Raw genomic sequence first — 27566 nt, 5'->3', positions numbered from 1 at the left:
CACCTTAATTTCGAAGAACACTTTCGAGAGCTGAGATCGAAGGAGGCAGCCATCGACGACTATCGGCAAATCATCGTTGATACGAAGTGTTTGCGAGAGACCGTGAGATGGATATTCGCTGTACTGATTGGCTCCGAAGTATATTCAATTGTTACTTACTTACTTTCGGAAAACTCAGACGATGGCAATAGTGACTGCTGCGCAAGCGTAGTAGTCACAAAAATTGGGGAAATTTTCCCTAAATCCTCCATGTCCTCCATTTTAAACACCACTTGTCACAGCCGTTTCATATTTTCGCGCCAGCAATCCGCGCGAACATTCTTACTTCCGTTCAAGATTTCTTTGTTTTCAAACAGCCAATCAAAAAAATTTGAATTAATTCCAAAATCCTTTGTCCCCAGAGCCCCTCGATTCTCGTGCCAAGACTCCGCCAGCTACGAGAAGCGAAAAGGGCTATGGGGACGAGAACGGACTGAAACTTCCTGAAACGGGGCTTTGAACCATGAAAGTAATCGTCAAAGATTTAGTTGTAAGGTCGGCAGTTTTTCTAGCATCAATACTGGTCTCAGCCAGTAAGAGAATCGAGGACGATGTGGCTAAAAGGGCAACGGAGAGGCATATGTCTTTGCAGAGGAACAATCAATTGCCAGACTCTGTCAAAAAGTTGTACTTGTTTGAGATCGAACACGAGTTTCCGCTTCGGTCCAGCGCCGACCAAAATGCTCAGAAACTGTTTCGTCAAGTTCCACGATCGCTAAATTCCGAAGTGAAGCCAGAAGCTGCTGTGGTAAGACTTGATGCTGTTATTTGTCTATAATTAACGTGTCTTTGTGATTGCGCGTAACTCTACAACTAGTCACAGTCAACATTGAGATACATTTTTTAATTTATTCCATTTCGAAATTTTGATATTACCCTGGCAATTGTATGACATTATCTTTCCGCAAAAAATGTTTTCTCTTGCCTCTTTACTATTGCCTATTTGTTTGCCTTTTCAGTTATGATTCGGCCTTGCGTCTGTAATTAGGAAATGATGAGTAGTCTGGAAGGTCGTTAGAAATTGACTAAAAATGCCATAGCAACTGAGATAATTTGTTGTTGTGAGGCCAAGCCGGAGTTGCGGATGGAAATTTTCCTGTAAGTAATAACTCATAAAACCCGGCGACGGTACATGGCGACTGCTACCAGGCTATGTAAAGACTGTGACAGTAAGATCAGCACACACTAGGGTACATGTTACGGGGATACGAAACGGGACATGCTGCAGCAACGGTTTCCTCGTGTGACATTTTTTCAACACGGTCTGTTGTGGTGACAAAATTCTGAATTCGGGTCACAGAACAGGGAAAAAATGTCGTCAGTTTTCAATCGATTTCAATGTCGCATCGTGTTCACTACCTTTGTAATGCAAACTGTCTCTGCTACAATAAAAAAATCGAAAGGCTTCCTGAACCAACACGTGATATTCACAACAGGTAAGGCCCGTTCCAAACGCCGCTCCATTCATGCACCGAACCTAACTGATGAGTTAAGTACGGCAGAAGAGCGGCGTTTGAATCAGTTTGGTTCGGCAGGTTAAGTTTGGTGCGGTAAACAACATTAAATTCGGCAGGGTCAGTCGCACTATGCGACATTGGAGCGGCAGCTGATTCATACGGCGTTCTCCTCTGTGTCGAACCTAATGCATAAATTACTGTAATTTATTTTTCATATAACGGGACTCGTGATTGGCTCAAATTGAGTGGCATGACCAGTCATGCATGAAGCTCAAAGTCGTCGCTAAAAATAAAGGCAATAAAGTATACCTTCGATTTATGAGAAACGAGACTGTGTAAGCGAGTTTCTTTGTTGCAAATTCATTTTTTGCGTTTTCTTCGTGATAGTAGCCCAGCTTATTAGATTTCCCTTTAACAAGTCGATTTAACCGGGAGAAAACCTGTCTAACAAACACTGAACCTTGAGTTTGAATTTGCTTCCCTAAATATTGCTATAACAGCATGATAACAGCGAAATGTTAGTCACAGCTTTTCTATTTGGACAGAGTTCGTGAATTCAGAACGCATATTTTCTCGTCGAAAATTGTTACCACTGGCTTCCCGAATTAAGTTCGACGCAAGTACACAGTCTTAACCAGCCGTTGCTCAAAGTCGCTCTGAAGTCGAACTTAATCAAGTTTGGTTCGGCACATGAGTGGAGCGGCGTTTGCACCGGACCTTAGTTTCATGTAATATATCTGACAAGATCGAGTGGTCAGAAAGATTTTTGAGGAGTTCGTATGTTGCGTGACACAGCATATATTTTACAAGAATCATTAATTTACAAATAATCGTTAAGCTCACGTGGAACACTTGAGAACTGTTTTGATCGTCACTACTTCATCTCCATATCTTCATTGCACTAGAAAAAAGGATACTTGAATAAGAGGATAGAAATTATTCGCACGAAAGCAGGCCCCAAACTGACGAAAATAGAAAATCGCCAAGTTTCATTTCATATTGCAAATCAATGGCATTGTCAGATAACTTCTTCAAGTAAACACCAAGTGAGCTTCTGACCTCGGTCAAGAGTGAGAAAAACAAACCCGTCCAACATTTAAAAATATCGATGAAAAGATAACATAGCCAGTAAAACAAGTCATTTGGTGGGCAAACAATGTGTTTACCAGAAAAAAAAAAAAAAAAAGACGAGACGCTTTGCGCATGCTGTGTGCACCCAGGCAGTCGTTATACTGAGAAGCAATAGCTATATTGCAATTGAGCTAAATGTTCTGCATTTGAAGTTGTACGAATTGATGTGCTTTAAGCTATTCTGCTTTTGATTGCACTTCGTGGAATCGATTAATAGCTTATTACTCGTTTGCAAGTCTTTAGGGAGTGAAATGAGTCAAGGTCTTTATATCAACCTATAAACGTTTCAGTCTATTTCCTTAGCCTTTGTTATGGAACGCCAGAACTGTCTTATGATACTTTTTTTTTATTATATTGGGTGGTTATGTCATTATATTTAGTACTTATGTTATTATATTCGGTGATTAACTCATTATACTCGGTGCTTTTTCCATTATACTCGGTGCTTATGTCTTTATATGCGGTGCTGTCTTCATTATATTCGGTGCTTATTCCATTATATTCGGTGCTTCCCTCGTTATATTCGGTGCTTTCTTCGTTATATTAGGTGCTTTTTTCATTATATTCGGTGCTGGTTTTATTATATTCGGTGCTTTCTTCGTTATATTCGGTTCTAACTTTGTTTGGTGTTTTCTTCATTATTACGGGTGCTAACACTATTATATTCGGTGCTCTCTTCCTTATATTCGGTGCAAAGGCCATTATATTCGGTACTTCCTTGTTCGGTGCTTACTTCATTATATTCGGTGCTTACTTCATTATATTCGGTGCTTTCTTCGATATGATCGTCACCAGTCTTCGCAAGGGGCCGTACAATTTGGAGGTAGTCTAGGGAAAGCCCGGGAAAACGGGTGTCACGAAAACTCAGACCCCTCGAAATTGAAAACTCAATTGTTATCACCTGAATTGTTCAATGGCCACAATGGGTCGAGATGTTTATCTTCTCCGGTTTATGTTGTCGCGTCGATCGAACGGTGAAAAACAAATATTTAACTTCTCAGGTTTATCGCTGTCGCGTCGGTCAAACAGTGAAGAACTAACAAGGTTTAGAACAGCAGCCGACACTGTTTTTCAAAACAGACCTTTTTTTATGCAATCGTATGCAGCAAAAAAATGTGTTGTTCTCTGAAACATGCTCGTTTGATCGCAATCTGCTTTTTGACTTTATGTGCGTTGCGCGACTGTCGGCACGTAAAAAGTCACCACGTAAAAAGCACTTGAAGGTCGAACCGATTGAACCGCCATGTCTGGTCTCGAAATGTGAGTGAACGAAAATTGAAAACTGGCGCGAAGGTCCCGCCACGAGGCAGATTTAATAATTTTAATCGCAACAAGGCGGTATGAAAAAAGAAAAAAGAAAAAAAAAGAAATAGAAGTGTTTGGTTTGAAACTTACTGTTTCCTGTAAGAAATATTCACTATTCCCGTTATAAGTTGGAACGCAAACATGGCTATCTCTATGTACTCTTTTTTTCTTTCTTTTTTTTCTTCTAAATTTTGTTTATTTCTGCGGGTTACGTGCCGACAGTCACGCAACGCACATAAAGTTAATCACCGAATATAATAACATAAGTACTAAATATAATGACATAACCACCCAATATAATAAAAAAAAGTATCATAAGACAGTTCTGGCGTTCCATACTTTGTCGTTGTTATTTGCGTTTCTCAAGCAAGCGAGACATTTTGAATTTCATAGTTACTGCGATGCGTGACATAGACCTACGAACACGGTTGTCGAAATCATATACTTATCTCGTGACTTTTAGCCCATTTAGAAGTTAAAGTATTAGGAAAAGTGCTTATGTAAATGCGTGTTTGTTCAGTACAGATAATCAGTCGCCTAGATAGCCAGAGTAAGTTCCAGATGTTTACAATATTTTCCGGCCGCAATGTAGGCGTACCGCGGAGGTAGAGCAACATGGCGGTTACATACTGGTCTCTGTAAATTTGTGCAAAATATTTCGACGTATATCTGAGCTTGGGAAAACGCACAGACTTAAAAATTCGAGGAGTTTCATCTTTATTAAACTCCTATAACATCACAATTTCTTGATTTTATCCACTAAATGGTTTTCGAATAAATTTTTTATTGCGTCAGGATTGCGTGACAGTGCAAGCCAAGAATTGTTTTGCTGGGGTAAACATACATTAATTTCTTTCAGCTTAAATGTACAATAATCCGCTACGTGAGTTTCACTCTTGATAAGACACATAACTCTGTTACAAGCAAATAACGAGAGAATATCGTTTAGTTCGAAATTTATCTTTATTATACTTTACGAAGTTTCTCAGAGCATTTTACTTAGTGTACTCGAACAGATGAATTCGTAAACAAATTCTCTAACCTTTCTGCTCTTGTTGCTCAGACGTTCTTGAGCTCGTGCTGGGATTGTGCTTGGTTCACGATCACGCCTCTAAAAATACGAAGACGCTTCTGAAGACGCTTTTTATCAAGTTGAAGAGTTGATAGCCCCGGTTGATGGCTCCTTTGGCATAACATGATTCATGATTTACTCAAAATGTTCGCTCGTATATTGATTTCTCGTAAGGCTTGCAACGACCCGTTCCGAAAAGCTTAACGTCCTTTAGTGTTGGTCTACCTTGAACGGTTTGTTCGTTTGTATGTGATTTCATCGCCCTAGAAATCATGGAATCCGTGCTAATTTTCTCGACGACAACCTCTATAAATTCCATGTGCTGTACGCATGCACAGGTGGCGCATGCACTTTAGAGACCAGACGGCGATTTGTGACTGAACGTGGTAAAAAAAAAAAAAAAAAAAAACGGAGCCGAAAACTGCCGTTTGAATTTTTAGTCGCTCAGTGAAAATTCGCTCTGCGAATCACTTTATCCCATGATGGACATTAATCAGTCCGGCCATCATTGATTTTTTCCGTCATGAATAAGACATCACTTGCAAGTTGGCAAGGCGAAGTGGTAAGATTTCAGTAGGGTAATCAAAAGATGGCGGGTTTGAAAGTCGCAGGTTCGAATCCTAGTGTGGGCCTTACTACTGAGCTACTAATAGATGGTATGCGTCTATATTATAGCCACTGGAAAATAAGTACAGTTGAACCTCAACAATCGACCACCTCTTTATAACGGCAGTGGTATACAGAATGAGGGTTTCAGCGCATTTGGACCAAAAAATGGCTTTCAACAGGCTCTACAAGTCGAAAAAATGCCTTCGCCAGGCCCCAACTCGAAAAACCCGATTTTCAAGCTTTTTATATAAATTCTGATGCTTTTCCCTCCCCTCATTCTCCATACTACTCTAATTAAATCACTCTTTATCCAACACATGATGCCAAGCGAAGCCCTGGCCTGCTTCTTGGCGGCGGAGGCTAAAGCAAGTTTTTGCTTGCAAAAACGCAGCTGTGTCGAGCAGGGGATGAAGAAGCAGAATAGCCAGTATCGCGTAGGCGGGAAGAGTCATAGCGAGGAATGAGCTTTAGCTAATCGGCCAGCGGTTTCGCGTCAGCAAAAATGACGATGGAACGATTTATGTGTTTTCTTACAAGTGATGATCACCATTCAACCATCACCATTTAACCATTACCATTTTAAAGAAATTGTTTCCGTACTACGCATTGACTCAATGTAAAGTACTGTTCTACAAGGTTTAAAAAACATCTAATGGCTCACACAAACCATGTAGAAATTGAAAATATTTGCATAATCACCATACAATGACTTCACATTTCTCGGAAAGACCGGTTGTCATTCTCAGAAAAACAGGAACACTCTAAAGGGACTTTCCCGGCCGAGGAACAGTCATCCAATCAAAATCTGTCTTATGCATCAGACAGTCTTTGAAACCCGCGCTTTATTCGTTTGAAGCTAACAACATTTAAAAATAATTATCTAAAAGTAATATATAATGAAAACTCCCCATTACTTTTGTAAAAGCTGTCAAATAGAAATTCCAACCACCTTAACAGAAATTCATGAGAATACGGAATATCATAAAACACGTCTTGATAAATACATTAAACAAGGTATAATTACATTTGATATAAGAAGAAATATAGAAGAAATCTTATGGAAGAAATCTTGCGTGACAGGAAATAAATTTCCCTAGGAAGTCTAGCTATGATTATTTATGTAATCGTTCTCACTTTATTTCTAACACGTTAGAAACACAATCTGGACAAAGTACAAGTCAAGGGTTACACAATTCAGGGTCGATTATGCTCTCTTATCGATTAAAAGATTCTGCCATGGTTAATGAACCGGGGACATCCAAAATTGAACCATTTACCATCTTTATAAATATTGGATTCACAACCAGGTAACTTCTTCTTAGTTATTTGATGGTAAGGCGGTTTTGATTTTGTGAACTGTCTCTTGATATTTTAACCAGCTCGCGCAAATGTTTTACCACACCAAAAATCTTTGAAAGCGGGTTTACTGCTTGGCATTAATTTTTCGGTTGTTTTTTGAATAACATTTATTGCCGTCCCAATACCTGGTAAATTACCTCCTGTTTGGTTCTTAACAAATTTGGGTTTAGTTATTCCACATTCAACGCATTTACATTTTAACATCAATCTTCCATTTTTATCATTCACGTATTTTTCACTACCTGGAACACATTCAGTTACCTTTTTCTGTTTTACACAATAGGATTTCATATATATAAATTATATTATTCATCATATCTCTTCTCGAACTCTTCTTTATTCTTCTTATGCTTCATTGTTAGTTTATGTTGGAATATATATGCTAACAAATAATATTAAAAAAAATACGGACAAAACCTACGCACAACTTCCATATAATATTATCTACTTAAAAAACGTGTAATTTTTTTTCCAAAATGACCCTTTTAAAAACCATATAGAATTTTTCATTAGGGTATTTTTCTAATCTTAAAGAACATACATCATAATTTTTTATATTGAACTCCATAATATAAAAATATATAAAAATATATAGTAAAATAAAGCTAAATAAATAAAAAATAATAATAAAATAGTAATAATAAAATAATAAAAAATAGATAAATAAATAAATAATATATGAGTTCATATAGTTCAAGTCAATCAAGCCAAAGTATAAGCCAGTCGAGCCAGTTGAGTCAATCACGCCAATCAAGCCAAAGTACAAGCCAAAGTCTAAGTCAATCAAGCCAATCAACCTGGGATTCTCAATCTTCGGGTGAAGGATGGTCACCAGATTTTTCGCAATCAACAGATTCTGATTAAATTTCTTGTAATGTAATAGTAATGAAATGCAACACAGAAATACACAATGAAATGATTACAATGGAATATATAGATTGCCCATTCTGTGTTCAAGAATTACGACAACCATCAACAATATATCTTCTTTGTTGTGAAAACAAGACATTATTAATAACAAAGGCACAAATATATGCCGTAATTGTGGAACAGTTAACAGTTATGATATAGCCAGCGAATACATTGATTTTCATGAAAAAGAGTACAAGATTGTAAAGAAATCAGTTTATCAAAGAAAATATCATTTAGAAAATGTAATAAATGATATATGCAGTAAATACAAATTACAAATACCAGTTTCTGATTTAACCAAAATATATAAGATTTTCAAAGAAATGGACAAGATACTTCTACACATTAATAGTAATCGCAAACGAATGATCAACATTGATTTTACTTTGAAACAAGTATTCGAAATGTTAAATATACTACATGAAAATATACCCATAACGAAGTCTAAAAAGACATTATATATTTATGAGCAATATTGGAAAAAAATACGAGATATTATTCAGTTTTAAACATTTTGTTGTATTTATCTTCAAATTTGTCGTATAATAGACATATATCTATTATAATTTCATCGACAACTTTGAAGTAGTCTAAAAATCGTTCATCATCGAATTCTTATCCTCTTAAAAAGGAAATTTACACATCTCGATTTTTCGTTTGAAAGTTTTAGCATCTGAAAATGTTTTTAAAATAAGACCAACACCTGATATTGTCCCAAGAACAAATATAGGATTCAAAGTCACCCACCAACTACTGTCTCTGTTAATACCAAAACGACAGATCCAATATTACATGCAAGTTCTATTTTGAATAGCCAGTATTTTTTATGATAGTATTTGTACAGAGCTTTCAATTCTGATATCTCAGCTCCAGTTAAATTTGGATTAATATGAATGAATTTGAAAATAGGCTTTGATGCTTTGATATATATGGTTTAGACATTAATTAATCTAATCCAAAAGATATTCCTAACTTTTTTTTCTACTAATACCATTGCTTTAAAAGCATCTCCACCTATTGCATAAGAGTTCGTTGTGAAACCCATTCTCAAAAGATAAGCAGACCTTATTGATGTAAAATGAATGTTTTCTGTATCATGGCTAAAACCAGAATCTGTTTCTTCTTTTGGATCAATTCCACCAATAGTCGGGCTTAATTTATTACCCTTTTTAGTACTCCAGAACATTATCTGCTTGTTTATAAATTTACTATTGCCACCGCTTAAATCTGTAGATAACTGTTTATTGCACCGAATTCTGCTCGCAACAAAACAGCGTTGTTGATTTTTTAAAAGCTGTATGATATCTTAAAACCTGTTTTTGCCCCCATATAAAATTCTAAATAACGATAACTCGAGGCGTTGAAATCTATTTTAACCACAGCATAAATTGTAAAATTTTAGTCAAATCAAGAATGACATCCATTTCACCATAGAAATTATCGAAACCGTAAGTTAAATTAAAATCAGAAAATGGTTTGCCACTTGGCGAACCAGTTGAGGTAGTTACAGTCAAATCATTGAAAGCAGCCACATTAGGACCACTCCTTATGAACTCTTCAGGATCTAATAAATCAGCGTAAAATTCAAATATTCTATTGAATAAATCAGAGCCTAACGCTACATACGACAGTTGCTTCTCGATTGAATTTATTTTTGTTGACAGTTCAGTAATTTTATTATTCAACAGTATTTTAGCTGCATTCACATAACTATTCAGTTTTTGAAAGTTAACAACATCTCCATCATCATCTCCAACTTCTACATTTGTAATATTTTTGTTGTTCATGTCTATCGGAACAATCATATTCATTTTCCCATTATCCAAATAATACAGCTCATCAAAGACATCTGAGCTCACATCATTCTGTTTTCCCTCGACTCCATAAATAACCAAATGGCCACGCCCCTGAGATGGACTGAGATGGACTGACTAATCTAATTGTTGAATAGAAACACGATAGGAAATTTTGGGAGAACGAGAAATGCTGCGGGAACACGAGCCGAAAGGTGAGTCTTTCTCGAGTTCTCCCAAACTTTCAAGAGCGTCTTTATTAAACAATTAGATTATTCGCCCTCGATTTCTATCGCGCCATAGTTGACTCGGGCTGCGTCCTCGTCAACTATCCCGCGATAGAAATCTCGAGCTCATAATCTAATTGTTTAATAGTTGACGAGGGCGCAGCCCGAGTCAGTCAATTATCACAAATAGAAATCGAGAGCGAATAATCTAATTGTTTTATTATAAATAAACCAGTCGTTCAGAACTTTATCTAAATCCTCTTCACAGACTCTTCGAAAACGCCAAGAAGCGGCTGTCATTTTGTTAACAAGGGCACACTGCTACGCTACTCACTATCTATCACAGAATAGATAGCGAGTAGTGTAGCCAATAAGAAAGCGGCATTCGTGATAGAACGCTGGTAGATTCATACTCGATAGAAACACAGAGAACATGTTTTCTTTTACTTAGGGAAAATTCTGCGACGAAAAAAATAAAACAACTTGTTTACTTTGAACATCAAGATGTAAATTGATAACTATTGTACAGATCCAACTGAACTTGAACTTTCCGTGTAAGTGCATGTTTGAGACAGGGAAAATCTGCTTTAGTTTATCATGTTGTTATAAATGGTTTTCTTTTTCTTTCTTTTCTTTTCTTTTCTTTTCTTTTTTTTTTTTCAGCTGCAAGCTTACAGTGTAGATGTTAAACGTTCTGTCCCTCAGTACCAGGGGATTCCTAAGATACCACAACGGCCAACAGGTATGGAGTTTAGATGGATATGGACATATATAACGCTAACATTGTTATACTGTAGTTCGCTTGACAAAATTACTTGATTCTCGATTGGCTAAGAGCAATGCATTTCAAGTTTAACACCACTGGAAAAAGTGCAACACCAGTGCAGATTACAAAGAAGCTTAAGACTACCGACGCTCATCCGAGTTGTTTCAAGGCTGGTCGAACTTCACCCGAAGCCTCTTGAAAATAGCTGAAGGTAATTGGACGTTTTCCGAACATTTCCTGAAATGTCCCAAACCCTTCTAAAGGCTTACGAATTTCACCAGATCATTTTCGAAAACCACTGACAATCACACTAACCCTTCCGGAGATTTCTGACCAACATCCGAAAAATACCGAAGATCATTCGAAGAGTAAATTGGAATAAATAAGCACGAGTATTTATTTATTTATTTTTTTTTTGTTCTTTTTTTTTTTTTTTTTTTTTTTCAAAGACTACAAATTACACTCGCCTTACGGCTTTTGCAAACCTGTTCTGACGGGGAAAGAACGTTCTACCCACGGTACAACTAGTTAAAAAATCATCAACTCGGCTGCGATGTAAGGGCAGCCAGCTTATTGGGTCTGCACAGAGTTGCCTCGGTCAGGGAAAAGTCGGGGAAAATAAGATTTTATTCAAGGTCAGGGGGAAGTCAGGATCTCTGCAGAGCTATGTGGATTTTCGGTGATAACTGTGAGGTTTGAGGGAGGGGCGGAAACAAGGCATAAGCTATGAGCACCGGTAGTGACGTATACTTTTGTCTCGAAGGTCAAGTGTATCCTGTTCTTGAATGTGTGTTTTCATTTATGCTGTACTTTGTATTTCAGACCCAGTGTCATTTCTGAAACATACAGTTGTAAATCTTACAACAGTGGTACTCACATGGGGAGCTCCTATCTCGCGTGGCACTGCACAGCCTGTGCTGGTAATTACTGTCATGATGCCATATAAAAATTATTCAATGACAAATTGATCCAAGATGAAAAGGAAAATTCTGATTGATTCTATCAGCGGTCCGAATTTTGCATTATGAACCGCTGAGGTGCATGGACTACCCATGAATTGGTTTTGATGAATGGCTCTTTTAATGGCGCGACTTAAGATTCTACTTATATTACTTTCGCGAAAGCGACCTGGGAACATTAGTAAATGCTTAACTTTTTTGCGCGCGTTTACGGTTAGCGGACTGTGGTGTGGACTGAACCTTAATACCAGTTTATGTAATTAGTTTATGGCAAACTCATCGAAATTGAAAAGGAGATCCCTGATTGGTTCCTGAGTGATCCGCATTTTGCAATATGGACCGCTAAGCTAAGATGAACGGCTCATTAATACGTTTTGGTGATTGCTTTTCAAAGTGTTCCACGAATAAGTACAATAGCACGTGGTGAACTAAGCTCACAAAGAGCATGTCTTCGTTTAGGCTTACTAAGCAATTGTTGGTTTGTTGTTTTTGTGTATTTCGATGTAGGGCTACAAAGTGTATGAATTACTAACAAGCAGTGGCCCGGTACTCCTTGTTACCACTGATAAACATAATTACACTGTCACTTCATTGCTGTCGGCAACTACATACTCGTTCACAGTGAAACCGTACAATCAAGCAGGTGAAGGACCCAGTGCTGTTATTGAAGTGACGACTGCTGGAGGTGAGCTGTTCTGTTGCCTGGCTTAGGTTATGGTAAACAGCTGTCTCTTTTCACATGCTCCCCGCGCCCCCTCCCGCCCCTCCCTCAAACCTCACAGTTATCACCGAAAATCCACATAGCTCTGCAGAGATCCATGAAGTTTGAGTGACTGTCACAAGTGAGCGGTCTCGGTCACATGCAAAGCGTGGTTTAGCTCAGTAGTAAGCAAGGCCTGATCAGAGAAGTGGTCGTTACTTTGTCTGATTGTTAGTCAGGATCTTGCATGGATAAATAACATCTGGCTTCGTGTACAGCTCTTTCGCGAAAGATTGTTCTACAAAAGCGTGGAAGCGTACGCAACAAAGGCAATGTCAAATTTATTTTGTGACTTAATTTCATTTACCTATAAGCGCTGCTGTTGTTTGGTTGTTTTAACAGAAACGGCTCCTCAAAATGTAAAGGCGACGCCACATAACTACACAGCCATAGAGATAACTTGGCAGCTACCAAAAGATAAACCGCACGGCGATTTGGTAAGTTGCAACCATCTTCATGTAAGCAGGGTTGATTTCAGGCGGTAACACAAATTGCACAGTTTGTATTGGCTGAAGAAAGTGTTGTTTACGTTTAAAAACCACTTACAGTGCAGTGCGTCGTGCTGTTGCCGCCTGACAAAGTTTTGATTAAGGTGGCTCAATAGGGTAATGATTTATTGCGTTCCGCGCGCTAGTGTTATGCTTTGAAAGCTGTTTTTGCATTTGTTTTAACACCCAGTCCTCTCAAACTTATTAAATTTAATAAGCAATGATGATATATTGATTAACTATCATCTACGTTAAAATCTTGGTTTTTAATCCTGAATTATAAATGCCCAAACAAATACGTTTTTCACCGTTTTTACGGCTTTATTTCGATTTACTTGAATTTCTTTTGCTGAAATCTTCCAAGTTTTTTACATTATATTAAAACCGGCGAGACACGAATTTTAAACACGGAAAAAGTAGGGTTTGTGAAGGCAGTTTTTTTTTTTTTAGATTTTTGCAAATTTATTTCTGCGGAAAAACTGTTCAGATAGATTTCCCTGAAAAACGAGCTCCAACTAAATTAAAGTATTTATTACCCGTTTGCCAAATTTTACGGAATTTCAAGGAACGAAAAGCGAGAAAATTGTCCATCAGTTTGCTTTTTGTGCTCATGTTACGTCATAAAATATTGAAAAACACGGACGCTTTCCTTTGAGCGCGCGCAGATTAATTAAGCTTTTGTCCTAAGCCGGCGCGCGTGCGATCGTAAAACTATACGGAGCTACCTTAACTTTTGATAACTATGTGACCTATAGGCGCTGGTAGAAACTTCTTAAGACTTTTGTTTCAAATGGTCAATCAAAATGCGCGAGGTGAGGAAGGAGTCTTATGCTCCACATTTAATTGCGGCGCTGGCAATTGACATCTCTGCTTCCCTGCAGATTTTGCAATTGGATTGGAAACCATCAGAAGGCCGCCAAAACGACGTCAAAAAGTTGTTTAAAAGTTTGTTGAGATGAACTGATGTGTTCCATGACGTTTGCAGAGCAAGATTTACGCCTAACTGCAACGTAACTAACACTACCAATTTCATTGACTCCTTGAAAGTTTTTCCCTTGAGAAACATGAACTGAATGTGACATGTTGAATAGAGAGAACTATCAAATGCTTTGATTGTTTTCTTATGGCTACTGCATTCTTAACATAAACTGGGCACAATGCATTTTAACTAATGAAAGGTTTATTCCGGAAACGTGGGAACAGTTACCACAAGAATCGAAGACTTAAACATTTCCAAAAGTGGTTTACTAAAGCACTTACTCTCAAGTGCCTTGGTCGATGTCATTTTAAGATTTATCTTTATTTAATGTTTCCTTCTCTTTTACTCAAATTTTATCATGCAGCTTTGTTTACTAAGATTGTTTGGAAAGGGTGAAGGTGTTATAATCTTGGAGAAAAGTCAGTTTTTTAACCTTCCAAACTTGAAGGTGATGTTTTCTCTTTGATCCGTTTCTTGGGCCTGGTTGTTTTAAATTGATGCGCCATTAAATTGTTTTCAGATTTATACATGGCTCGCAGAGACCTTGAACGGTCCTTGAAAAATTGTTATATCCTTAAAGAGTTCTTTAGGTTTTCCAATTTTACCAGGAGTCCTTGAAATTTGTTGACAAGTCCCAGAAGACTTCAGACTACACCATAAAACACGGCAATATTGACGCAAACTGTAGGTTGAGAAAAACGTTTCAAGTCGCAAAAGATTGATTTTGATGATACAGGAATTGAGTGATCATTATATGAAGTATTTCTGTCCTCAGCAGGCTCTTAAGTATTCTGTATTTTGTGTCACCTGCCGAAACAAACTTTAACAGCTGATTCGAAGGGGAACGAGTCCTTGAATGTTGCTGAATTGTCCTTGAAAAGGCAATGAATAGTCCTTGGGGAAGAAGGACTGAAGTTTGTACGAACCATGTAATTATCTTAAGTGTAATTAAGTAACAGTTGACAACCTTTTCTACCCTATTCAGACTTACTACATCTACTATGGGCCCTTGACAAGTGGAGTCCATCCTCGGCCAGTGGGTCATACTTCAGCGATGAGTTTTGCGGTGGGCAACTTGCAACAGGACATTGTTTATGTGTTTGAGGTGTCCGTGGGTTTGACGGGGAAGCACAGTGATCCAGTCAATTCCAAGACATTATTTGGTTTGTAGTTTTTATTATGCAGCCGGCAGCGAAATTACTATCGTTCAATAAGCACGCAATTACTGCGTGAGGGGAAATTTGAGTCACTTTGCCAAATTTAATTTTGAACTTTATTATCATGATCCCGTTATTTTTGCTTTTATTGATTCTGACTACACTAACACGAGACAATCAATCAGTTTTTCTTGCGTCTGTCCTGTCGTTGATCATGAATTTCGTCATAGCATTGTCAAAGAAGCTGTGGATCCACAAGGCGATAGCCGAGTGGATCCGAAGACAACAATTTGTTGTTGTTTTTTTTTTACGATAACAAATTGTCAAATTGTCCGCTCTCGCTCGTTGAAGCATCGCATAAATTATAAATTCACGTGTCTATCCGCTTATTGACAATAAAAATAAGCCTAGGAGCGCGCGAGAATTTCTGCAGTTATCGTAAAATAGCTTATTGAGGATACTTCCGTCAGTTTTCTGATATAGATGGATTCCGTCTTGCAACATAATATGTATCTTTGCAAATTATAAGTGTGGTCATAAGTACCAGTTATCTCATTAACTTGTTGTTTCTTGTGCTAGATGCTGATGATGAGCCTGTGCATAGTCTGAAGGCTGTTGTTACCGATTTCAGTACTATTGTTCTAACTTGGGAAAAACCAGCGGGCGTATCTTCAGATGCCATCAAAGTATGTACTACTCAGATTCCTGTCCGATATTGACATGCGTTACAAAGTCAATGAACATTTTAAAATGTGCTTGAAACTTCAGACTTTAAACTCTCTGGTGGTACTAAGTATTGTGCTGTACTTGGTAGATCTACCGTACGTTTAAGCCCGTGAATAACCTTGTCCATTGAATCATGCGGAAAGCCTTCGAACTTTACTGGCCCCAAATGTTGTTTATTCTATTTGTTATTCCATCCAAAGTACTCCTAAGTCTGGGGATACCACCACTCAGTGTGTGTGACCATTCATGTAAAAGCTATTGAGCAGTACTTTCATGTGGTACTGTTCATAATGCGATGCAAGACAATTTTACCTTTTAAGTCTGTGGATGAAACCCTATTGTGTGAAATAAAAGCAGTTGACCACAGAGTAGTATTTTCATCAGGTATTTTTTATCATCCTTTACAAGCTAGGTCTAAGCTGGTAAATTTGTGGATGAGCCCATAGTCTGCTACCACTAAAATTGAACGTGTATTTTTGTTATATTTTTCAGAACTATGAGATTAAGAGGTCTTTCAAAAATCCGATGTCTGGACATCAAACAACGGTCAGCACACGCACTCTCGGCAAGGAAACTACCTACACCTTCAACAACCTCTATTTTAATATCAGCTATTCTTTTGACGTAATGACAAGATTTTCCAAAGGTGGTCCTGGTAAGGGCATTACCGTCGTGATAATGACCGGTCCTTTCTCAGCTTCTGTTGGGCCCTTGCAGAAAACAGTTCAAGACAACACCGTCATACTGTCTTGGTCTGCGCCACGGACAATCAATTTGAACAGAGATCTCAAGGTAAATACTGTGCATGTAACATTCTTCTTGGCATCGAGAAGAAAGTAATTTTTATGTACTTACTTGTACCGTGTCATAAGGTACATATAAATTGTATAACGCTATGACATTCTCTTGCCATCTGTCAGATAGTAGTTAAAATGCATCAGTGACAAAGTAAATGATTTGGACCAAGAGTATCAGTAGTTCGACAAGTGCGATCGTCTGGGTGACAGAAGTTTAGCAGCTCTCATAAGCTTGTAATTCTTTTGCTTGGTAGCAGCTGTTATTGTTTTGGGGCTAGGGACATTGTTTCTGTTGTTTGTTCTATTGTCCTCTCAAAGGGTATCAAGCCATTCGTGTGAGACCTTCCGAGAGTTGCTATCCGAACCCCTGGGTAAGGGTAGTTCTGAAAAGAACTTTTATCGGTGAACGTTTCGACAACGTGAGCGGAAACCATCTTTAGAGTCAAGTGAAAAATATTTGTCAGTCGATCTTGTCAGTTGAAACTGATTGGTCAGTTAAGCCGTGATGAAATGTACTGTCAGTTTCCTGTAAAGTTTGCCAACTGCCATTGGTCAGCTGTAGCAACTATTGTTGATCACATTTTATGCCATGAATTTGTCGTTTGTAAGGTACCAGTAGCTGTTGACATCTATTGACAGGCGTTTGTTCTAAGCTGCCGAACCAGCCCCCTTCACCCACACGATCACACAGTGACCCTAGACGAAGTCATTTATCAGTGGTTGTAACATACAGTTATGCACACATCAGTAACGGCCCACTTATATTTTATTACTTTGTCGTCTGTTATCTTGTTGGTGCTGATTATTGTTATTATTTCTATTTTTACTACGCTCCAGAATTACAACATCTCTTGGATATGTTCTGGGTGCTACTCTCAGAACTCGGGTTCAAAAGTGTCATTGAAGGACACGACAACCCGCGTATCTAACCTGGAGCGGGACCAAACCTATAGCTTCAATGTTTACGCAAATACCAACTTTGGTCCTGGAGAGATATCCACCATAACAGCCACAATAAGTCGCTACTTCGGCCAAGTTCAAAACTTGAGACAGAGTATGAAAAATTACACCCTGACACTTCAGTGGGATCAACCCAGTGATGTGGAAGCCAAGGACATTAAGGTATCATGTGCCATTCATTCTTTGGCTAAAACGTTCATGTTTCTATCGTTTTTGTCCTAAATACAAGCTGTTAATTCTTGTTATATCAAATCTTCTTCCAGTCCGGAGAGCAGGACAAAGAGTGATTTTCGCGCATTTTTTTTTTTTTTTTTTTTTGTCAGCCCTGAGTGTTTTTCTATCGCAGGAGAATTTGGGCTACTATACAATGACTTGATTTGTGTAAAAAAAAAAAAAAAAAAATACTAAAAGAAAATACCTCCTTATTTTAGTCAATGTGAATTGTTCTGAAGGTAAAGCATTTCATTTTCACGTTCAGTCAGCCGACGGTGAACTGACAGTCTTATGTGAAAGCTATTGTTCACAAACGGGTTGTCTGGGATCTTTCTTTTTCCTCAAAAACCAGCACACCAAATTCTCAATTCTCAATTCTCGACACACGAACGCTTCAGAACGAGTTTATGAGAGCCCTAAAGTGTTTATTGGATAAATAGAAAATAACATGACTTGACATAATGTCTAGTAAGTGTTGCTTTATCTCTCTTGGGCTTTTAGTGCTGACTGGAAACTCCTATCTGTTTGGTTGCAGCGTTATTTAATTTCTTGGTGTGACACCACAAAGTACAGGTACTGTTACATACTCAATAGCACAAATGTCACTGGAGGTCAGACTCAGTTTAAGAGACCTCTTTTCGCTGGAGACACCTACACGTTTTACCTTCGAGCTGTAACAGCTTTTGGAGAGGGAAAAGAGTCGAGTATTCAAGTTATTGTGCCACCTCTTAATCTTCAAGTGAGCTATGTTACTGGCCACGCAACTGGAAGAAATAGATTGCAAGTTTATTTGTCCTGGTATCGTTGGTCTATTCCGTCCGGGTTAGACGTGGTAAGTATATACGTCTCTTAAATCCGTGCTCCATGGGCAATTTAGAAAACACCTTGGAAAACACCAGGCATTCTAAAATGCCTGCGTCTATTTAACAATTGGAATATGGGCTTGAGATTTCAAAGGGGTTTCTCCTCATAGCAATCGGGAACGACTAATGTAATTCTTTTCGTAGTCGATATCTAAACCTGACCATTGTACGGAAAGACCTAGCCTAGTACTACTATCTGCTTATCAAGAATATCTGATGACATTTAAATTGATGACGTCACAAGTGGTACAAAGAGTACGACCATTAATGACGCATATATGTGTAACAGGGGCTCAAAGGGTTAAATTTGCTTGTAGCAATCAAATCCTTATGCGTGGTGCTTGAAGCGTTCGTGTTTTCTTTTAAAGTGTCTTAGAAGTGAAAAATAAATGCTGCTTATTTGAAAGGCTTTTCAAAGTAAAGAAGAATAGCGTTTTCCTTTTAGGAATATCTTTTTTCGTTTTAGAGATCTTTACGTTTTTGTATTATACAATGAAGAAAGTGATGACGTCATAGGTGGTTCCAATAACAGTACAACACTCAATCAAGAATGTCTCCAGAAATATTAAAGCAGTGTTCTTTAAACTTTAAGTGGAACTACTTATTACATCATCACCTTCCTCATTTGCATAATAGAAAAACGTGAATATCTCTAAAACGAAAACAAATGTTCCAAAAAGGAGAACGCCATTCTTCTTTACTTTGAAAAGCCTTTCAAATAAGCAGGAATTATTTTTTACTTCATGGGCACTTTCAGGTATCCTTATCTCGTATCCATGTGGTAGGGTGAATTCTTTTTACCTTCAACTAAAAATCGGACGGAGTAAGCTGCGTTTAGCCATTTCGCTGAGCGGGTACTATCGTCTAATAGTCGTCGCCCGTAGGCATTCTACCACCTGATACTGCCAGAATTGCGATCAGATGGAAACCACTCTCTAGAGGGTGGAGCGATCCTTGTACTAGAAATATACCCAAATGCCGTGCGTCGTTGTTTGATTCAGGTCCTTGCGGGCGTTATTCGCTAGTGGAGATCAAATAGAAATTAGTAGTCGAGTAGCGATCGTAATGATAATGGAAGACCGCCTTTATCTGAGTCTCTTTAATATTAAGATTTATGCGACAGCAATATGAAATGCGGTTGTGGCGATTATATGGAATTCAGCCTTTATTATAGTCTATAGTCTATAGTGTATATATATATATATATATATATATATATATATATATATATATATATATATATATATATATATTTAATATTATTTGGCAGCAATATGAAGTGAGATGGCATTGCATTCAAGGCCGTGGGTACTGTTACTGGAATGAGTATTATGGATGGCAAGAGCTGACCGTGAACACAACAACTGCCACAGTAAATTTGACACGCTATGACATGGCGTACGTGTTTGAAGTGCAAGTGCTCACAACCCAAGGCAGAGGAAAACCCAGTCAACTATATTACGCTGTTCCAGCATTCAGTGGAATGCCTACCCAGTTTAATTGCAAGGTCACACCATCCAACTCTTTAATTGTGTGCCACTGGGTACCGCCCACAGATTTCAATCCATCTGGATTTTATGTAAGTAGCAAAATGTAGACCTTATCTTGAATGGCAAACGCTTTCCAACATGACCAGCCCCAGCTGTCCTTAGGGTGGTTTGCACCTTGTAGATTTAGATTCCTATGTCCACATTTGAAATGTGTCCACAAGTTAGAGAATAATCTACCACTGATAACTATCCACTTTGGAGGGGCGTACACCTTAGGAATAAAGTCTACGCAACTGAGGTGCTCACCATCCAAGGTTAATATCTCAGAGAGGTGTAAACCATAAAAATGCGTCTACCATTGCATGGTGTCCACATCAGAGAGGTGTCTACCTTGGGCAGTGATGCACCTTACGAGGTGTACGACTTGGAAGGTTGTCCACCGTGTAGGGTGTCCTCCTTAGTAAGGTGTAAACAATGGAGAGGAATCGTTCTTAGGTTCCTGACATAGAGAGTAGACACCTCCTCAATATGTCCACTTTATTAAAGGTGTCCATCGTAGTGAGTTGTCCAACTTAGAGAGGAGTGCACTTTAGAGAAGTGTCCCTCGGCCCCGAAAGGTGTTGACATGTTCTTCTAAAAGTGATTACTGGAAAAATAAAACGCCTTTGCAGATAAGGTAAATTATAAGCAAGAATGTTCCTTGTTAGATGAGCATTACAGTAAGCAGCTATTGCTTGCGTTTGGAAGACTTTGCTGGAAGCGTTTAAAGAAAATGTTTGTCGTTTTTTTTTTTTGTGAAGGCTGTAACAGCTTTGAGACATCTTGCTCATAGTCTACTAGTTACAGTTCTCTGAATGTCTATTTTGCGTTTCTCTTTTCTCTTTTGCAGCACTACTTTTTCAAGTATAGATGTGATGACTGCCTCTATAATCCTACTAGACACAAAATAATATACGATTTTAATCAAACGTCGGTAAATGTAACTGTGAACAGAGGAGCAACTTACACGGTGTGGATCCAAGTGCATTCAAGGTATGGAACTGGAAAATGGGCAGAAACAACAGCAGCTACACAGCCTTCACTGGGGCAAGTTACCAAGCTGATGGCTCATGCAGACAGCCATAACCCGACCCTTGCTCATCTGACATGGGGACCACCAAGCAACGTTAAAAGTCCCATTCTGGTGAGTAACATCGATTGTTATACCTCCCAACTCAAATACGTTTTCCGATTAGAGGGCGGGCGGGTTTCTTGTAATGGCTCGAAGGTGTTCACCAAGCAGTACGTTCTCTGAGCATGCGCTCGGTTTCCCCAATTAAAGGCAGCCTATGATTGCATGTGGCTACTGTTTTATCAAGCGACGACTTTTGACGTCATCGCGCTTATGTCGCGCACGATTTATCCTGAATCGAAACGAGGGGAACACGCAACTAAACCCGTGTTTTTGCAAAGCACTATCTTGATTTTCGGGATCGAGTGAAGTCGTTTTTAGGCGGCTTGTAGCATCGACAAAGTGTTGGTTAGATTTCCAGTTGTTAAACGCAGGTATCGGGACTGGAGTGATAGTTGTATTTTATCCATTGTCTTCTAGTTACGTTCAAGCATCCGTGTGTTATGTTTTTTTCCAAATTTCTGGACAGAATTTTAGAAATGGCAGTTTAAATGTCACCGCTTCTGCTTGCATTGCATGCCGTTTATTTTTGTAGGAATAACATCGCAGTAAAAAAGCAATGCTGTATGAAATGCAGACGGGTAGGTGAACAGATATAGTCAATGATAAAATTGTGACGAAAGGAGGACTTGGTTAGAACTGAGTTCGTTGCTCAATACAAATTGGGATTTGGTTATGATCGGACAGATTAGAGGTTGTACGCTCGTCAGTTGACAGGGTGAGTTACAGACAGGGACTGTGGCATTGCAGATCCATTCACTCCTTTTATAGACACAACCAAATTTGGAAGTCATGTGATCAGAACAAAAAAACACGCCTAAAACACAAATGTTACAGCTTGCATTTCTAGGTAACATCAATATCATTTCACAGAGAAATATCTCAGTTGCGTTCCTTGCACGACAACTTTGATACTTAAAATGAACAGTCTTGTGACTGTATTCCAGCAGTTTTATATAATTAATTGATTAGGTGTCTTTTATCATAGTTTTTTTTTATTTCGATTCACACAGCTTAAAATTTAACATCACGATACACTGTGCTAAACAGCCAAGAGAGACTGCTTCAACTGTGTTTGTCTTTGTACAATCTTGTGACATCAATCATGTATCTTGAATATATCTTGTTTCAATGCAGCTGATACTTGTCAATAAGTTTAACCATTTCATTGTCCTATAAACAGAATAAAAGAGGGTATGAATTAAGATCATAATTATGATTATAATTTACTAATTTCTTTCATAAGTATAACATTGTTATTACCAAAATGATAACCCAATCGCTAAATATATACGTCAGCAACCTCACCCTCCATAAATTGCAGACAAAAAGACCTATTATTCCTGATACATTGTTAACTCCAGTACCTCACACTTCAAAATATGTGAAGTACACTTTTTTCCAAGATATTGCAACCTTCTATGTTATGTATTAAAATTCAAACAGTATGGCTGTTCCATTAGCAGTTAATTACCATGGATATTTAATGAATGAAAAAGAAAAAGAAATGCACTTAGACCTTAGACCTATGCACTTAGCAACAGAAAGGCCCTGAGTGAGGATTTAATTCCATATCATTGGCTACAAAGTCTTCGTGTAAAAAAACATCATAAGTTATTTGCTACAAGTGGGTTATTCTTTCAACTCAATGTTTTAAGATATATCGATGCCATTTAAAACCGTAGAACAATAGCGTAGAACAAAGCTTTCCTTTCACAGAATTTCCTTTTTTTTTGGCTTTGAAAATGAATATCATCCACGATAAAAGAAACTATGATACCACGATATAAACGAAAATTCAAGCAAAATAACGATTTCAGTCAACTCACCTTTTTAATCGTGCCAAGAAACTTTTATTTATTTTCCATCCGTTCTGGTACAGCTCAACAGCTGCAACAGTGACCAACAGTGACCTTGACCCAACGCCGCTAGAGGAAACTTATGTCGATTTGCATGTCGATTATGTGTTTTGTCGATCGGAGGTGTTTGTTCGCGAGCACAAAGCTATCGAATAAACACCCACTCCAGACTCTGTATTAAGCAGCTGTGAATCAAACGTACTTTGCTCATTATCCCACATTGGCAAAACAAAGATGGGGAATCGCAAATTGACTTTATTTTCACGTGGCTAGTTCGTTGGGGGTGTTGGATTTCCTTCACTGTGGAAATGTACGGTCTTACTCATGTCACACTACAGTCTGTCATTTTAATGTGAGAGGAATTGGCTGTCCTGTGGAAGTTTACGGACTCACTCACTAACAACGCCATGACATGGTGGCTATGCATTCCCAGAAGGCGGTACCACGAAAACTGATTCAAAAATTCGCACAAAAAAACTATAAATTTCGAAGATTGAGATTTTGAACTAAAATCGCTTGGTGATCTTTCTCAAAGAACTGATAATCAAGGGATTAATGATCCAACAGAATCCAACATTGCACAATCAAATTAATGGCCCTTTCTACCGGTGTCACGCGTTTCTGAATTTTTGATTCAAACAAAAATATAAGCGTCAACTTTCGATTTGTCATGCCGAATTCAGTAAAAAAGCGCAATTCCATCAGAGTCCTTTGCAAGCTCACCAAAAGTTAACTTACCAACTGTCACAAAGAAATGTCTGCCAGGGGTCAACACCTGCTCCCTGGCAGACATTTCTTTGTAGCAAGGGTAAGTTTGGGGTCCCATATTTTCACGACTTTGCAACGGAGTATTATAAAACTTCTCTCATTTACGAAATTCGGCATGATAAATTGATCTGTGGAGATTTTTTTTTTGCTTTGTTGCGCAGTTGTTCCCATGGACAATCTCGGACGGCTTCAACCCTAATGATGCTACTAAGTCGAAATCGTTCGCTTTTATAAGATAATTTCTATTTTCTATGTTTATCAATCATTTATCTGAATTTTATTATAATGATTATTTGTTTTATATTTTTTGGTTTGTTTTTACAGTATTACGTGGTAATTACTACATGCCCGAATTGCAGTAGTTTTGACCCAATTAGGACAAAGATTTACGGGACCAGCCTCAGCCAGAACCTTTCTTGTGGTCAGACATACGTCTTCACTGTTACGGCAGTTACCCAACTGGAGGCTAGTGCTCCCATTCAAATATACGTCACTCTAAGACCTGTCGCTATAGGACCAGTCGCAAACCTGACTGTCAAGTATTTCCCTGGCAAACTTAGTGATGTCGTTTCCGACGAATCGTTTGACAGGTTTCTGTTGACGTGGGATCCACCGAAGAATTTACCTGACAGAATTGAGGTACAGCGAAGCCTAAATAATAACCTCTTACTACCCATGCGCGAGGGCTCTACTGGGAAATATTGGCCTCAGATCGTGCCAGTACAAAAACAACAGAGAGTCAATATTCCAACAGTACGGCTCGAGCAAGCTAGGTTAGTAAGTAGTTTATTATGTGACGTTCAGGCCTTGGTTTCTTTTCGGGTTTCAAAGGCAAAAAAATACACGGCTCGTGACCGTTTCCATGGAAACGGTCTATGGCAAAATTCCGATCAGGAAAGAACCAATCAAACGGCTCGGACTATCATTTGACTACCATGAGGTAGTCAAATGATAGTCAAATAATTAACAGGCGTATCTCCTGTCCTTCCATCCTTATTCAAAGAGATCCGGCGACAATCCTTTTGTTCAGCACCATGAATCGGGATCTCTGGGTGAAGTCGGATGATGGGCCAGTATTAATCACAGCGGTTTATTCCCTTTGTGCATATTGAGAAGTCATATCGAACCTGAATGAACGCATGTGAGAATAGCCTGTTCCAGGCTTCAGTCAGTGGGAATGATCGAAAAAGCAGGCGGGCGACGAGCGAGGCCTGGGAGAGACCTCGCAGCACTCAAGAGTCAATCCGAGAGCCGTTGTTCGTATATGACAGATTTCTATAAACGTGGTCTGTAAACAGATCGCTTTAAAACAAGTTGTGCTCATCATTTCGTGACAATCGGAGTAGAAAACCTCAAAGAAATCCCCTTACGTAGCCCGAAATCCATGCTTTCAATTCATGCCTTTTTCTGTGTACCATCTAGGGTTATGAAATTGTGGTATTGAAAGATAATACCAAGGTTAAAAGCAGCGTAACAAGTGCAACTCGCTTGTTAATCAAGTGCACAGGCCTGGAAATGGGACGGAGCTACGTTTTCCTCGGTCGCGTCAAGGCGTTATGTGGTTACGGTAGCGTAGCCATCACGTCTGGATATTACCCCCGTAGTGGTGGTGAGTCTAGCTTCGGTTCATTTATTACTATTATTATTATTATTATTATTATTTTGTTTTCCCCTGAAAGCTGTAACAGTACCAACCTCGTAACCACTGTCTTGTGCTCTTGCTGGGTAAGAAACCTAACTCTGGCATTTCTTCCCTTCACCCAAGAATATAAATGGTTACTGGTGAGAGCTGCCAAGGCACGGGTCGGGAGTTGGGGGAGGGAACCTGGAACCGTAATGGACTTGCATCGCGTACTCCAGGGGAAGTTATCTAAGATTCTAGCTTTGCTGTATTTTTACTTTAGAACTGAGGTGAATTGCCAACCTGATAGACCATAGTATAGTAGGATAACGCTATGACAAGCAGCATAACGGTTATTTTAAATTAGGCCTCAATCGGTGCGTTAACGATTAAGTAACTCAGATTCGCGAACTAGATACGAAAATTAAAAAGCGATACCAAACCAAATACATGATTAGTAAATCGATACTCTGAAATTTAATCACACATGTTTTATTAAGGACCTATAGAAAAAGAAGTACATGAATCTTAAGCCTAATGTTTCGACATAAAACAAAAGCACAATTTTGTACCAACGTACGCAGCAAATTGAATTAGTAAAAAGTAAGATGATACTGATGAATTCCTTATTTTTAGCCTCGGTGAGATGGGGCAAAAATAACAACATCAATTTTCATCATCATTTTTAACATTAGCGATTTTACCTAGTGTACATGCCTACCTTTAAGATTAACCGGACCCCCCTCCCCCCGGGCCCTTCCCCTAGTTCCGCAACTGTAAATGTGAACCTGGTGACTCGTTTTGAAGGAAATTGTCCTCTAATTAAGAACCTTAAAACGGCTCAACTCTTTTTAAACTCATGTTTTAAACACTCAGAATGTGGGGACAGCTTTTTCATGTAGAAGGGTAACCCCAAATACTACCAGGGACGTTTTACAAAACCTCGTTTCCGTAGTGTGCTGTATACGTTATAGTAGCCGACAGTTTGAAATTTTTAATCTACACAGCATTCCCGTCACCTTCCACTCCACCTTCCACTCCACCTAAGCCGTTACTAACCAAGTCGTCGTCAGCCAAACCGTCAGCAACGAAACAGTCATCGACCACCACGTCGTCGCCAAGCTCCTCGCCGACCAAGCCGTCATCAACCAACTTGTTTTCCTCACTGCCGCTTAAAAACAATGAGAGGAAACATTTTCCCTATTGGACAATTCCAACTGCCATTCTTGGTGTTATCCTGATCATAATCGCCGTAGTCTTCTTTCATAAAAGCTACCGGCGGAGAAAGTGTCGTCAGACTGTGGGGTACTACATGTATCTTCAAGATACGGTCACAAAGGACGCCGCTGAAGGTATCAGCTAATTAAAAAACTTATTGGCATGGGATTCTGGTGTTCAGAAAAGACTCAGGGGTTGTAGTCAAGGTATTTCGAAGATTAGAAACAATACGATGGGTTTGTTTTTGGCAATATCAAGAATAATCAATGTCAAGGTATTTCATAATGCAATTGTGACAAAATCGCTAGCAGAGGAAAAAGAAAAATTTAGCCATCAAATTTTAAGAAGACCATGCTGGCTGTTTCTTTAAGCCTGGTAATGTTACGGCATAAGCACAAGCACAAGCACAAGCATAAGCACAAAGGTAGTGAGGACGTCCACAACACAAGCATAAGCAAAAGCACACGGTGGGGAGGACCCGCTCACAAGCTTGAGAACAAGCAAAAGCAGAACAAAAATTGTTGTTCTTGTTGTGCTTGTACTCATGCTTATCCGGGTCGTAACCAGGAAAAAGAAATGACTAAGGCAAGTGCCTCGATTTGCCTATTACTAGCTAACGCCCGGCCTTCGGACTTTTATACATATAACAAGGTGCTGCTGTAAGCATAAGCATAAGCGAAAGTCCACCATTTTGTTTTATTGGGAGGTATTGATGTGTAACTTTTTGACTTCTAATGTAATTCATTCTTATTCCATTTCTGCAGAAGACGAAATGCCCTTCCACCTGGAAAGTCTAACTGATGATGAAATCCTTGTAACAACTTAGAAGCAAGCTCAAATTACTAAGCGAGTTCGTTGTCATTTATC

General features: G+C 38.7%; 1 protein-coding gene across 1 annotated transcript; it reads left to right on the top strand.

Annotated features, from left to right (window-relative positions):
• Window positions 1–23: 23 nt before the first annotated feature.
• LOC145492268 (receptor-type tyrosine-protein phosphatase delta-like) lies at window positions 24–27551 on the top strand. The gene is made up of 16 exons (XM_081471664.1): window positions 24–787; window positions 10568–10646; window positions 11493–11590; window positions 12137–12314; window positions 12732–12826; window positions 14842–15019; window positions 15593–15699; window positions 16232–16531; window positions 17374–17658; window positions 18245–18541; window positions 19843–20151; window positions 20952–21245; window positions 24185–24499; window positions 25283–25469; window positions 26489–26833; window positions 27464–27551. Exons 1-16 carry the CDS (start codon window positions 503–505, stop codon window positions 27523–27525), a joined length of 3414 nt encoding a protein of 1137 aa, XP_081327790.1. The 5' UTR covers window positions 24–502; the 3' UTR covers window positions 27526–27551.
• The last annotated feature ends 15 nt before the right edge of the window (window positions 27552–27566 follow it).

This window comes from Orbicella franksi, chromosome 7, assembly GCF_964199315.1.
Source record: "Orbicella franksi chromosome 7, jaOrbFran1.1, whole genome shotgun sequence".
Classification (NCBI taxonomy): domain Eukaryota; kingdom Metazoa; phylum Cnidaria; class Anthozoa; order Scleractinia; family Merulinidae; genus Orbicella; species Orbicella franksi.
Note: the sequence above shows the minus strand (reverse complement) of the source record. Positions and strands in the feature narration are given on the sequence as shown.